Raw genomic sequence first — 15,749 nt, 5'->3', positions numbered from 1 at the left:
AATTGGTGAACATACATTGACACATCATTGTCACCTAAAGTCCTTAGAGAATGTACAGCTTACTTGTGTCATGGGTCAGGGAATATCTTAGGTTTTCTAAAAGATGACACTTAATTTGGCAAGGAGATTCCAGCCCAGAATCATCTCTGCTCAACCTTGTTTTCTTCACATGTTAATGCTATTCTTTGGCCATCCTTGGTTCTTGCCTTTGCTTTCAGAAAATAGCAGCCAAGGTGTGAACAAGTAGATGGGCCAGCAAGGGTGGAGTGAACTGGTACCAGTTACTGGGGCCCAGTGTACTGGATGAGGGATGGCCAGTGAGTTGTGTTCATATATGTACCAGTCCAATGCCAATGTAAAGAATTTCTGCCATTCTACCATTGCAGAGTGGGCCTGAAAAATGTTTTCAGCAATGTTCAAATTTCTTCCCACTACCTGCAAACATGAATTTGGGGATTTCAGCTAACTTCTTACTACCTGTAGCATATGGGATTTGGAGTAGGGTATAATTAAAATTGATGGGTAACTCTAATCTCCTTTTAGCCTTATTAGCAATATAAACCCTCTGACAGCTACTTAAACAAAGAAACTAGAGTCTTCTTATCTCTCTCTTTTCTTCTTAATCTCTTATCTCCCTATAATAATGTTATTACTGTACTATAATTAATACCTGTTAAGGGAGTATTTACTGAGACTTTGTTAGTGCCTTACATATATTAACTACTTTAATCTTCACAACAACACAATGAGGCTTATCCATACTAGATAGGTGAACAAACTAAGGCTCAGAGAGATTGGATAACTTGCCCAGGGTCATATATCTAGTAAGTAGTAGAGCTAGAATACAGAGCTACAAACTAAGGGTGGTGAAATGCTGCAAAGCCAGAAAAGCACTGAGAAGAAATGAAGGGAAAGCCCTGGCCATTCCATAGTTCAGTGTAATCAGTAACTTATGATAGTTTGTATTATTTAAGTAGAAAGTTAAAATGAGTCAATTTCATGTGATGGGCTGTGTGGCTCTCTTTTCTCTTTGTGTGTCTCTTTGTGGGTGTGTGTGTTGAAGGCCTTTTAATGCTCTAAAACAAAACAGATTATATCTGACCATTGTTAGAGAAATTTGTAAAAAAAAAAAAATCATTAGCTGGGCTGGACATGGTGGCTCACGCCTGTAATCCCAGCACTTTGGGAGGCCGAGGTGGGCGGATCACGAGGTCAGGAGATCGAGACAATCCTGGCTAACAAGGTGAAACCCCGTCTCTACTAAAAAATACAAAAAATTAGCTGGCGTGGTCGTGGGCGCTGTCGTGGGTGCCTGTAGTCCCAGCTACTTGGGAGGTTGAGGCAGGAGAATGGCATGAACCTGGGAGGCAGAGCTTGCAGTAAGCCGAGATCGCGCCACTGCACTCCAGCCTGGGCAACAGAGTGAGACTCTGTCTTAAAAAAAAAATTATTAGCTGTTTTCTCAAAGAGAAATTAAATGAATATAGCTGATGTTCACTTTAGTGTTTATTTTTAACAAAGCCTCATAGAGAAAACTAGTCTCATAGGAGAAAATCATTATAGAAAGTCTGATGCTCAGCCAGGCACGGGGGCTTATGCTTGTAATCTTAGCACATTGGGAGGCCAAGGTGGGTAGATCACCTGAGGTCAGGAGTTTGAGACCAACCTGGCCAACATGGTGAAACCCTGTCTCTACTAAAAATACAAAAAAACTAGCGGGGCGTGGTGGCAGGTGCCTGTAATCCCAGCTACTCAGGAGGCTGAGGCAGGAGAATTGCTTGAACTGGGGAGGCAGAGGTTGCAGTGAGCCGAGATCGTGCCACTGCACTCCAGCCTGGGCCACAAGAGCAAGACTCCATCAAAAAAAAAAAACAAAAAAAAAAAAACAAAGAAAGTCTCTGATGCTCATTCTTTTCCAAATGGAAATCTCCCCCGCCCCCTTCTTTTTTAAATCAATTTTAGTACATACTCATTGGAAAGACCTTAAGTAAAATTCTGTTATTCAGGATTAACTTTATACAATTTGAAATGTATTGCATATCTTTCTGGATATCATTCTTGGTCTGTAAACATATAAAAACACATCTTTTTTTAAACAAAAAATTAGAATTCACTTTTTACACTCAACACTGTATCTTGGACATCTTTCCCTGTCAATACCCTTTTTAAAGGCTTCAGAATATTTCACTGTACGGATGTGCCAAAATGTAAACAGTCTACTGCCCTTTACATACACATGCTCTGTAACCTTCTAGTTTAATAAATTAAAATTCATTTTAATATAACTCGTTTCTCTTTAAATTTCATTTTGTCTATATAAAATGTAGAATTTGAACTAGTTCATCTCTGAGATGTCTTCCAACTCCACACATGGTGATTCCTAATTCTGCTCGATTAATTTTAGAGCTGCCAGCTGCTCCCACAGTTTTGCCAACTATCCTCTGCCTTGTAGTCATGCCTCTGCTGCTCACCCAGCCCTGGCTTCTCTTGATATCTGCTTTGGGGAAGCAAAATGCTGCCCCAGAACATGGTAGGTGGCTCAGGAGAGAGAATAAGGAAGCCACAGCACTGAGCCTAGGCGGCCAGGCTTTAGAACAGTGGTGAGAATATGACAGTAAGGTGTGCAGAGAGCAGTAAGACTGTGGTGTCTGTCCACAGAAGCTGTATGTGGGTGTGTTAGTTCTGAGCCCAGGATCAGTGTGACTGCCAGAGGATGAGGCGGTACTAGAGACAGAGGAGCCTGTAAAAGAGTGGACCAGGCCTGTGGAGAGAGTGGTAGGAATTGTTGCCTGTTGCCATGGGGTCATTCCAGAACTCCTCTAGGGGTTAGCTGTGCAGGCTGAAGTTCCAGCTAGACAGATACAGGGCTTTTAGATGCAGTTCTTGAAATCTTAGTGAACAGTTTTATTTCAGTGTTGTTATCTTGAATCCTTTTACAAATTTCAGAATATTCAGGTGAGGGTTCTAGATCATATTAGAGTTGACTTATTCTAATTTTAGTAGAGACATTATTCAGTTTGCCTTCTACGTCCAACTTTTCTTCTCTTTTGGCCTCTCACTCATTACTGGAAAGGGGTAGCCTGCCCTCTGGCTACAGCTGATTATACCCAAACTGGCCATTTGGATTTCCTTTCTTAGAACACGTAGGGCAGGTGCTGTGAAGACTGGAACTTTGAGGTGGTTTCCAAACACAGTTCTGCATTATGATCACCTGCACAGCCTTGTAAGAGCAGCTGAATCACTAGGTCTGAAGAAGGACCCAGGCGTGTATATTTTTAATAAGTTCTGTAGATGGATGTGGATGATCATCTAAGTTCGAGGACCAGTGGACTAGGACACCAACTCAGAACACTATCCTGTTCACTTCTGATAGTTCCCCCCTGCAAATCCAGGTGAGTAGAGTGGAGGGTAGAATGGACCTCCAGGGATCTGGACACTAAGACTATGACCCTGCCTCCTATTTTTCTGCTCTGTGGCCAGTTTAACCTTTCTCTGGGGTCCCCTCCAAAAGTAAGATTGTGACCTCCTATTGTATGTATATTAATTCAATAAATATTAAATGCCTACTTTGTACCGGACATTTTGCTGAGTGCTATCCAGCTTGCCACTGAATTGTTTTCTTAATTAGTAAAACAGCATAGGATAGTGAACAAAGCACAGGCTTTGGAGTTAATTTTAAGTGTAAGACCAATCCTTGCTACTTGTAGCTGGGTGCCCTGCACATGTTATTTCTCTACACTAAGCCTCGGCTTCTTCTGCTCAAATACAGGAACAATACCTATCCTACATGGCTATTATGAAGGTTAAATTAAATAATAGGTTTCTACCCCTCCATTCTATGGCTTGGCCATTTTGGCTAGACTGCAAGGGACCTAAGAGCATAGAGCATATCTTATGGTTTCATGAATCCTCTATGTTGCCTAAATTGCTACCTCTTTATTCTGATACACCAAGTTGGAATATGAGTCATATTTGTACAAGGCAGAGAGTGTTTTGTTGGAGAATCACTTTTATCTACTGAATTTGGACAAGGAAGTCTAATCAGAAGGTATATAAGTAGCCTGGGCATGGTGGCTCATGCCTGTAATCCTAGTATTTTGGGAGGCTGAGGCAGGAGGATCACTTGAGCCCCATGAGTTTGAGACCAGCCTGGGGAACAAGGCAAAACCCCGTCTTTATAAAAAAGTACAGAAGGTAGCCAAGCATGATGATGTGAATCTGTAGTCCCAGCTACTGGAGAGGCTGAGGTGGGAGGATCACTTGAGTCCAGGAGGTTGAGGCCGCAGTGAGCTGTGATCATGCCACTGCACTCCAGCCTGGGTGACAGAGCAAGACCCTGTCTCAATCAATCAATCAATCAATCAATCTTTTTAAAAAGAAGATATATAAGTAAATAGCATTCAGAAAACCTCGTTTGTTTTTTTTTTTTTGTTTTGTTTTGTTTTTGAGACCGAGTCTTGCTCTGTCACCCAGGCTGGAGTGCAGTGGTGGAATCTCGGCTCACTGCAACCCCCGCCTCCCAGGTTCAAGTGAGTCTCCTGCCTCAGCCTCCCAAGCAGCTGGGATTACAGGCATGTGCCACCATGCCCGGCTAATTTTTGTATTTTTAGTAGAGGTGGGGTTTCACCATGTTGGCCAGGCTGGTCTTGAACTTCTGACCTCAGGTGATCTGCCCACCTCGGCCTCCCAAAGTGCTGGGACTACAGGTGTGAGCCATTGTGCCTGGCCAAAAACCTCAGTTTTAAGCTTTTTTCTTCTCTCACCATGACTACATGGGGCACTTCACCTTTTTGAACCTCACGTTCCTGAGTGAGCTAGACCATCTCTTCCCTTTTTTCTTGTTTTGGGTAGTTTGTGATTGTTATGACACATAAAGACATTTTTTAAATTGAACATTGTGCTATTTTAAATTAAAACAATTAAATGCTTCAATAATATGAGACGATCTATTAAAAAATCTCTTTAGCTTAATAGACTCATTGGCCTTTTCCTGGCTTCTTTCATATGCCTTGGTTTTCTGCAAAGTTGTGATCAGTGTATGTATTCAATTTGGAGTTCTTTTATTTCTACTTTTCAATGTTACTATATAGTGTTCTAGTATATTAACATGGGGACTTTAGAATTCATATTGTAGATATGAATTAAAAAAAAATTTTTTTTTCCTAGAAGAGCTGAACTGTTAGGCTTCCTGTTTTTCAATCTGTGGAACTTGACTAACATTTAAAAAATAATGAAATAGAATGGAATTTAAAATATCAGAATGGTTTCAGGAAATATCTATTTAAGTTTATATTTTTATGTGAAGATGTCTGTTTACTGGATCATGATGTAAAATGTATGCTTACCGAGGGTTGTGGCCAAAAGAATTTAAAAGCCACTGGATTAATAATGACAGTCCCATCACATTTTGAGGTTTTTACGTCATATTCTAGAAAAGACTGTTTAATTCCCAGTTGTGTCCTGAGAGTTGCTTCTTTTGAAAGTACATAGTTGTGAGCTATTGCGTTCACAAAACTAAGACCTTAAGTGAAATGTAATTACGTATCTCCTCTGCCCAGAATGAATGTACAGGAAACAAATTTTTATTATACTAATAATTAAATAAATCCAATTAAATATGGATAAGCCATACTATACCAAATGAAACACAGCGGGAGAAGAAATCTTACACATAAAGGATATACTGTGTTCTTTGGTTAACATGCTTGTCTACACTTTTCCTTTGGCCTTCTATTACATTCGCCAGCTTCTATCTGAAGGAAGCTAAAAAAATACAGACTTTGTGCATACATTACAAGCCATTTTTTAATAGTCAGCTCTCTTAAATTCATTTTATATGATTCTTGTACTTTGAAATATTTGGGGCTGGGTGTGGTAGCCGCCAGACTGCACTTTGGGAGGCCAAGGCAGGAGGATTGCTTGAGGCCAGGAGTTCAATACCAGCCTGGGCAACACAGTGAGACCTTGTCTCTACTAAAAATTTAGCAAGTAGCTAGGTGTGGTGGTGTGTACCTGTAGTCCCAGCTACTTGGGAGGCTGAAGTGAAGGGAATTACATGAGCCCAGAAGTTTGAGGTTGCAGTGAGCTATTATTGTGCAACTGCACTCCAGCCTGTGCAGAGACCCTGTCTCAAAAAAAATAAAAATTTTGCCTAGTCTTGAAGTTCAAAGCAACATTCACCTTATTACTTGTTCCTCTCTCTGTCTTCCTCATCAGTAATCATCTCATTGAGCTATAATTTTTCCCCTTTTGGTTATTTTCTAAAACTCACACACATAGCTGCTTCTCATTAACTGTACAAGGGCTTTCTTAGTGAGTGACTGAGCATGATTTAGCAGCCCGTCTCTTTGGGGAGCTGATGTTATGGAGTGGCCAATGTATTTGCTTTTTGAAAATTTTTTATTTCAATAGGTTTTTGGGTAACAGGTGGCGTTTGGTTACATGGATAAGTTTTTAGTGGCAATTTCTGAGATTTCGGTGCACCCATCAACTGAGCAGGGTACACTGTACCCAATGTGTAGTCTTTTATCCCTCACTCCCCTCAGCCCTTTCCCCAAAGTCCCCATAGTCCATTGTATCTTATGCCTTTGCATCCTCATAGCTTAGCTCCCTGTCAATGTATTTTCAGTAGTTAACCTGTTTCATAGGCTAAACAAGATTCAGAGTTCTTTTATTTTACTGTTTCAGTCCAGCTCAGTTATGATAAATATCTAGATCTGTTAGGATAAGAAATTGTGGAGCTTCAGGTTTAGAATAATGAGATTCCTAGGACTGAAGGAAATTTCTGTGATTTAGAAAATTATTTTAAATGTATTTCCATCCATTTGCAGAATGAATTTTGTTTAAGCAATAGTTAGGGTTGGGAAAGTCCTGTTATTAACTGAGGAGAGGAGGAAAGTCCATAGCCTGTGGATCAGATAAAGACATTCTGAACTAAATAGACACCATGAGGTTTGTTTTCACCCATTTACTATAAAATATGCTGTGGATTTTGGGCAGTACCTAACCTATGTTCCAAATGTTGCTTTATGGGAAATTCTTATTCACCCATGATATATCTCAATCATTAAAAGTACATAAGAACCTGGTTATCATGAGAGAATTCTTCCTGATATATCCCTGGTGGCAGGACCCAGCTTGGGAGTGGAAATTGCTCTAGCTCCCAGTCACTAGTGGTATATTCTAGGACTTGTGGGGAGGCTTTGGCAGGGTGGAGATCCAGGGCAGTAACAGCTGGTGCTGCTTTCTCTGGTGACCAGGAGACTAGAAACAAGTGGTTATAATGGCTTGTCCCGATATCCACATTGCTTCCAGTCTTTAAGCTGTATTCTTGCATCTAGTGACACAGTGCCTACTACATGTGCCTAAGTTTCTCAGTGGTATCAGAGGACAGGTTATGAAAGTGTATTTGAAAATCTTTCATTGATATCTTACCAAATGATATACTTTCTTTTGTACTGCCTTTCAGAATTAAAGCTATAGAGAGTCCCAACAAAGAAGATGATACCCAGTGGCTGACCTACTGGGTAGTGTATGGTGTGTTCAGCATTGCTGAATTCTTCTCTGATATCTTCCTGTCATGGTTCCCCTTCTACTACATGCTGAAGGTATGTTGGTCTTGCTACCACTAAAACTCCATCTCAGGACCTGTATAGAAGAAGTAGGAATAAATGCTTGAATGTTGTACATCTGTGGCTCTGTCTCAGATTATAAACAAGAAGACAGGCCTGGGCAACAGAGCGAGACTCTGTCTCAAAAAAAAACAAAAAAAAAATGCTCAAGCAAGCCACTTGCCTCAGCCTCCCGAGTAGCTGGGACCATAGGCGCACACCACTGCACCTGGCTACTCTTTTAAACAATTTTATCTAAAGAAATTTAGATATAGGAAATTAAATATAGGAAGCTCCATCACTCCAACCACCATCATAAATGGTAGTATCTTGAGTTTTAGTTCTGGGTAATTATGGATATATATTTCTTTTTGTCTTTGGTCTTAGCCTTTTTTTTTTTTTTTCTTTTTTTTTGAGATGGAGTCTTGCTCCGTCGCCCAGGCTAGAGTGCAGTGGCATGATCTTGGCTCACTGCAACCTCCACCCCCCAGGTTCAAGCAATTCTCCTGCCTCAGCCTCCTGAGTAGCAGGGATTACAGGCGCCCACCACCATGCTTGGCTAATTTTTGTATTTTTAGTAGAGACAGGGTTGGTTTTTTAAAAAATCTATTTATTTGTACTTCTTCTGGGAGATTTCTCAATCTGACCTCCTTTTTTTTTTTTTTTCTGAGATGGGCTCTTGCTCTGTTGCCCAGGCTAGAGTGCCATGGTACAATCTCCGCTCACTGCAACTTCCGCATCCTGGGTTCAAGTGATTGTCCTGCCTCAGCCTCCCGAGTAGCTGGGATTACAGGCATGTGCCACCACGCCTGGTCAATTTTTGTATTTTTTTTGGTAGAGAAAGAGTTTCACCATGTTGGCCAGGGTGCTCTCGAACTCCTGACCTTAAGCAATCCACCCACCTTGGCCTCCCAAAGTGCTGGGATTACAGGCGTGAGCCACCGTGCCCGGACTCAATCTGACCATCTAATTTTCAACTGTATTCCATGACTACATTATAACCATTCTGTTATTCCTGCTATATACCGTGTTCTTCATTTCAGCTATTATATTGTTCACACCTAATGTTTTTGCTTGGCTCTTTTCTGTTTTCTTGTTCTTGTTTCATATTGCTAATATTTTCTCATTTCTTTTAGTATGGTTACCGCTCCCCAGTTTAAAATTCTTGGTCAGCAGTTCTAATATTTTTGCTCCTGACCAAAACCTGTAGTTGATTGTGTTGTTTTTCTTTTGAAATGTACTCTTGGCCAGGCGTGGTGGCTCATGCCTGCAATTCTAGCACTTTGGGAGGCCGAGGCGGGCAGATGGCCTGAGCTCAGGAGTTTGAGACCAGCCTGGGCAACACGCTGAAACCCTGTCTCTACTAAAATACAAACGAAATTAGCTGGGTGTGGCAGAGTGCACCTGTAGTCCCAGCTACTCAGGAGGTGAGGCAGGAGAACTGCTTGAATCTGGGACGCAGAGGTTGCAGTGAACCGAGATCACACTACTGCACTCCAGCCTAGGCAACAGAGCCAGACTCCATCTCTAAAAAAAAAAAAGAAATATATTCTTAAAATATCTTTTTATTTTAGCCTACAAACTGCTTTTCATCCATGAGTATCAGCTATCCCATCAGGCACTGGAATGGAGGGGGCCCCAGTCCATGCTAGTACTAGTAAGTTCTGGGTAGGGGGTGGATGAGTCCTAGGAGTGGGGGGCCCCAGGCACACAGGAACCATAGTTAACCACTCTTCACCTACAGAAGAGCTCCTCAGGTCAAAGCTTCACTGTACAGTCCCCCTCTACCCCAGCAAAGCAGCATCAAAAGGAAGTGATCCTGGGTTATAGTTCACAGCTCTAGGAGTTGGAGCAGGAGGGGTAGGGAAGTAACTGCCTTTAATTAGTGTCCACCTGTTTTCCTGAGTGATTTGCAAAGACAGGACTTTTATGCCAAAACCTCTGTTTTAGAAAAAAGTAGAGGACAATATTTTTTAACTTTGAGGTATAGAAGCAAGACAAAATACAAAAGTTTCAAAGAAAAAGATTTGATAAATTCAACTAAAAATTTCTAAAAATTAAATTTCTATATGACAGTGGGCAGCATAAACAAAGTTAAAATAATGACAGACTAGGAAGATAGATTTACAACACACACACCAAATAAGGAATATCCAGAATACATAACAATTTCCATAAGTAAAAAGAAAAAGAAAATGGGAAAAGGTTCTAAGTTAAGTATTTCACGGAAGAGAAAAAATATAGAATGGCTAGTAAACAGCTCACCAGTGATCTGGGAAGTGTGAGTTAAAATAGTGAAATCCCATATTTTGTTCATTAAACTGGCAGATATTTTAAAGATTGAAAATATCTGGTATTGGTGAATGTATAGGGAAATGGACATGTAATGGTACAGGCTGAACATCTGAAATTGGAAATCCTAAATGCTTTAAAACCCCAAACTTTTTGAGTGCCCACATGATGATCAAAGGAAATGCTCATTGGAGCATTTAGATTTTAGAGTTTCTGATTTGGTATGCTCAGCTGGTATAATGTACATATTCCAAAATCTGAATAAATGTGAAACCCTAAACACTTTTAGTCCCAAGCATTTCAGATAAGGGATACTTAACAGCGTAGTGGTATAAACTTGAATAACCTTTTTAAGGGACCTTTTAACCATTTCTTGTTGAATTGAAAAATGATACTCTTAACAATTCTAAGGAAATAGTCACTGTGCATTAAAGAGCTGCACAAAGATATTCATGGCAGCATTTTTTGTTGTCAACTGTATATAATATGAACTGCATAATGTAAACATTATAAACAGAAATGTCCATCAGCAGGTAAATGGTTCATTCAATTAATAGTATATCCATACAGTTAAATGGAATGAAATAGATCCATATGTACAGACCCAGAAATTTTTGCATAATTTAGTAATTATGAAAAGTTATACAGGACAGTTGTGCTAGCTTTTGCCTATAATCCCAGCATACTCGGAGGCCAAGGCAGAAGGACTGCTTGATGCCAGGAGTTTGACACCATCCTGGGCAACATGGTGAGACCCTGTCTCCACACACACAAATTTAAAAATTAACCAGGCTCCCAGATCACAGCATGTTGACCAAAAAAAAAAAAAACCAAAAAACAAAAAAACAAATGCCAGGCATGGTGGTGCATGCCTGTGGTCCCATCTGCTCAGGAGGCTGAGGTGGGAGGATGGTTTGAGCCCAGGAGTTCAAGGCTACAATAAGCAATGATCACCCCACTGCACTCTAGCCTGGGTGACAGAGTGAGACCCTGTCTCGAAAAAGAAAAAAAGTAATAGAACATTAAATACAGTATCACACCATTTATGGTTAAAAAAGAAAAAAGACAAGACACTATATGAAGTGAGTGTCTTTTAAAGTTTAAAAAATTAAATGAAAACATGCTCAGTATAGATTCTTTTATATTTTTGAATGACTTCACCACAGAATGCCTTGTAAGGCAATTAAGAATTTTCCTTTCAAAACTGATGGAAGAAAATAAAAATTGGTCTGTGGAAAGAGTTGATTTCAAAGATTGGATTTTTTTGTTTTTATTATTCAAATTCATTTAACATTTATAAAAATATTCTTACAATCTTTAACTTGGACATGACATAATTTAAACTTCAGATAATTTTAAAGCCCTTAATAAGATCCATCTAATCGTAGGGACCTCACAGTACAGTCTTTAGTGGAAAGAAATTGGCTTTTGCTTTGGGCCCACTTGCTTGTGGCAGTGAACACTATCTTGTCAGCAGAACTACTTGCAGTAGTTCTGACCTCAGACTTCCAAATGTGAGCAAGCTTGACTTCTAGCCTACTCCTAATCACCTCTGCTAATGGAGTTCACAGAGAGGTAGAGAGAAGATCCAAAATAAATGGTAGTCACTGAATCATTTATATTTGGTTTTGAAGTTCATTTAAAATATTGCTTTGTAGCAGACTTTCTTCCCTAATGGTAAAATGAATGTGCATCCATTAGTAGTCTCCAGCTGCATGGCATCATAGTGTTCATGAGAGTGAATTTATTGCATACATTCCAAATAGATAACATACTTGAAAGGATTAAAAATTCATGATGCTGTCAATCAAAATACTTTCTTCCTACATTAGTGGCATACTCTGAATGACTTAGTGAACAGACTGAGAAGAGGCCTCTGAATTGCAGAGTCTGTAGGAGAAGGTTCGGGAGAGTATTGAATTTTAGGGACTAGAATCCATCTTACCTATGCTGTTGCAATCGCATGCTGACTGGAAGTGTGGGAAAGAGACTTACAAGTAAGGACATGGGTTTGTTTTGTTTTTTGTTTTTTGGGATGGAGTGTTGCTCTGTCACCCAGGCTGGAGTGCAGTGGTGCCATCTTGGCTCACTGCAACCACTGCCTCTCCAGTTCCAGCGATTCGCCTGCCACAGCCTCCCAAGTAGCTGGGATTACAGGCACGCACCACCACACCCAGCTAATTTTTGTATTTTTAGTAGAGATGGGATTTCGCCATGTTTGCCAGGCTGGTCTCAAACTCCTGACCTCAAGTGATCTGCCTGCCTCAGCCTCTCAAAATGCTGGGATTACAGGTGTGAGCCACTGCTCCCAGCCCAAGGACATGTTTAATATTTTATTTTTTGCAGAGTTAATATTATTGGCTTTATTTTCATTTTTCTAAAGCAGCTTATAAGATTGGAGGAAAATAAAAAGAGCCAATGGCTTGGCATCAAAGCTTAGTTGAGAAGATAATATATGATGTATTTAGGTAGAAATTGGATCGTGCATATTCTGAGCTTTGCTCTGACATCTGGCCTTGAGCAACAGGGTTTAAAAATAAATTTAAAAGCTTTTTTTCTTGATTATGAAATTTACATATGCTCATTCCTTTATTCAGCAGATTTATTTAGAACCTCCATGTGCCAGATTCTGTTCTACATCTGGGAGATATTTTGGCGAATAAAACAAAGTCCTTGTTGTCCTACTGTTTACATTTGTGTGTGTGTGTGTGTGTGTGTTGGGATGTGTTTTATGTAGGGAGGAAAATAACATTTGTAATCCTACATCTTAGAGTAGTCTTCCTATTTTTTAAAATGTGCAAATATATTGGTCTATGTATATAAATAAAAACAGAACTCTGTGTGTGTGTATGTGTATATATATATGTATGTATTGCTGTCTTAACATATGTGTGGCTTAGATCACATTTGATATATAATTCTGTGTCTTGCTTTTTTCAATTAACACAGTATTATGAGTATTTTCTCATGTTATTCAGTATTTTTTGACATAGCTATCTGTTATTGATAATTTACCTACTTCCCAATTGAAAGACATTGAGGACATTTGTCATGCGATTATACATAATGCTGCAATTAATATCTTTGTATCCTCTGTTTACCTTCATTTAAATCATTTTCTAGATTTACTTTACTTTTTTTGAGACGGAGTCTTGCTCTGTCGCCCAGGCTGGAGTGCAGTGGCGTGACCTCTGCTCACTGCAACCTCTTTCCCAGGTTCAAGTGATTCTCCTGTCTCAGCCTCCCGAGTAGCTGGGACTACAGGTGCACAACCACGCCCGGCTAATTTTTGTATTTTTAGTAGAGACGGGGTTTCACCATGTTGGCCAGGCTGGTCTCAACTCCTGACCTTGTGATCCACCCAACTCAGCCTCCTGAAGTGCTGCAATTACAGGCGTGAGCCACCAGGCCTGGCTAGATTTATTTTTAGAACAAGGTTGAGTAAACTCTGGCAAGGTTAGGTCCTGACCTGAATTGTCACCTGTGCTATTTCACCCATTGACAGAGAATATAACATTTTTCTTTTCTTTTTTCTTTTTTTTGAGATGGAGTTTCGCTATTTCACTCAGGCTGGAGTGGAGTGAAGTGGCGTGATCTCTGCTCACTGCAACCTGTACCTCCCGCATTCAAGCAATTCTCCTGCCTCAGCCTCCCAAGTAGCTGGGATTACAGGTGCCCACCACCACGCTAGGCAAATTTTTGTATTTTTAGTAGAGATGGGGTTTCACCATGTTGGCCAGGCTGGTCTCAAACTCCTGACCTCAGGTGATCCTCTTGGCCACCTCGGCCTCCCAAAGTGCTAGGATTACAGGCGTAAGCCACTGTGCCTCGCAACATTTTTCTTCTTAATCTTCGTAGGAGGCTAAAAAGACAGGGAAATCTTTCCTTTAACACGTTCTTTTAAGCTTTTATTTGTGTATGCTGAGCAATGTAGCCTGTAACTATTCTGTGGCTACACTGCAAAGGCTTTCTTAGACTTCTGTTTCTGTTCAAGTCATTGTAGCCTATCAGGAAGTCAGTGTTGAAGTACATTTTCTTCTGACATTAACTCTCAGTTCCGTAACTGCATGTTAAGCATACCCCTACCTGGGAAATATCTCTTCTGGGGGAAAATCACATGGTGACAGCATTAGAAGCACAGACGGAATAGAATGGCCTGTTGTAATTCGTAATTTAAGGAGTCACTGTGTCAGTGCTAATACTTCCAAGAGTCCAGTTAAAATAGCATGGACTCTGTCTGAACTGCAGGCAGCAGTGGGCTTGTGAGTCTCCTTGGGAGTATCATCAGCTGGCACTTTGAGGGCAGCTTGATTGAAAAGAGCCAGATCTGTGTGGGTGACTTTAATAAACTCAGGCTATTCCTGGGCTGTAGAATAGTTACATAGATTAAGAAGAGAGGGTTGTAAGAGGTGGCAGCTGAATATCACCTTGGGAGTTGAACAGTAATTAACTTTATTTTTAACATAAGAAAATGATTTCATTTCAGAACTGGAAAATGCTAAGGATGTAGCTAGAGAGCAGTAATTATTTTACTGTCTCAAGACAATAGCTAGAGGGTACCAGAAAGAAGTCAATTAACAGTCTGCAGTCTAGCCTACAAAGTAATCACATTGAAGAGGTACAAAACTGTGGACACTTGACTTAATTCATCCAGAAAAGATAATAAGCTTGTCTGGATTGCTGAAGGGTTGGCATCTACATAGGCAGGTAATATTTCAGAGATTTTCCACAATAAGAACTTTAGGATTTGGTAATACTACTATTCTATTGTATACTTTCTTCAAGTACATTAATTTGTGACTTTCCTAAAACTCTGCAGAAGAGAAAACTGTCTCTTAGGTTGATTTGCCTAAAGTCATAAAACACACCCCACCTTTCCTGATTTTTTTTTTTTTTTTTTTGAGACAGAGTCTCGCTCTGTCGCCAGGCTGGAGTGCAGTGGCGCAATCTCAGCTCACTGTAACCTCCGCCTCCTGGGTTCCAGTGATTCTCCTGCCTCAGCCTCCTGAGTGGCTGGGACTACAGGTGCCCACCACAATGCCCGGCTATTTTTTTTTCTAATTTTAGTAGAGACAGGGTTTCACCATGTTGGCCAGGATGGTCTCGAACTCCTGACCTCGTGATCCACCTGCCTCAGCCTCCTAAAGCGCTGGGATTACAGGCGTAAGCCACTGCGCCCAGCCCCACCTCTCCTGATTCTTAATCCAATGAGTCATTTTCACTTCACCTTAATGCTCTGGTTTTAATATGGACATCTGTCTCTCTCTTGATAATCCATTTCTGAAAATCAGATATTCTATGTAGGAATACATTCTATGCAGAAGCTTATTTTCCACTATTTTAAGTGGGAAAAATTTTAATGTATTACATGTCAATGTAAAACTCAACGAATTCACTAAGTATTAATAAAATACAGCAAAATACCTATATATAACAAATATCATGTTAGGATGTTAGATGCTAAAAACACTTGCTGCTCTCCAAATAGTTAATATAGTAAGTAACAATTGCTCTGTGTGCAGGAATACATAGCACATCCCCTGTGATGCTCTGCATATTCTTCAAAATGTCCACCAAGGATTCTGATATTCTGTCAAAAATGTTACTCAAGACATTTCCTGCATATCATAATGTTGTATTGCATTTTGGGGATGTATAGCTTTTCCTATATAAGCAACTACAGTAAAACATTATATGAATTTTGGATATTAAAAACCAAAAGGCAGCAGGGCACAGTGGCTCACGCCTATAATCCTAAGCACATTGGGAGGCCAAGGTGGGCAGATCACGAGGTCAGATCAAGACCATCCTGGCCAACATGGTGAAACCCTGTCTCTACTAAAATAC

The 15,749-nt window shown here is 40.3% G+C and overlaps 1 protein-coding gene across 1 annotated transcript in view; it reads left to right on the top strand.

Annotated features, from left to right (window-relative positions):
* The window catches only part of REEP5 (receptor accessory protein 5), a 44,120-nt gene that overhangs the window by 10,486 nt on the left and 17,885 nt on the right, over positions 1-15,749 (top strand). The window contains exon 3 of the mRNA XM_009449467.4: positions 7,469-7,607. Coding sequence (XP_009447742.1) covers positions 7,469-7,607 — 139 coding nt within the window. The remainder of the gene's footprint in view (positions 1-7,468; positions 7,608-15,749) is intronic.

Source organism: Pan troglodytes, chromosome 4, assembly GCF_028858775.2.
Source record: "Pan troglodytes isolate AG18354 chromosome 4, NHGRI_mPanTro3-v2.0_pri, whole genome shotgun sequence".
NCBI classification, from domain to species: Eukaryota; Metazoa; Chordata; class Mammalia; order Primates; family Hominidae; genus Pan; species Pan troglodytes.
This window is presented reverse-complemented; position numbering and strand designations above follow the sequence as displayed.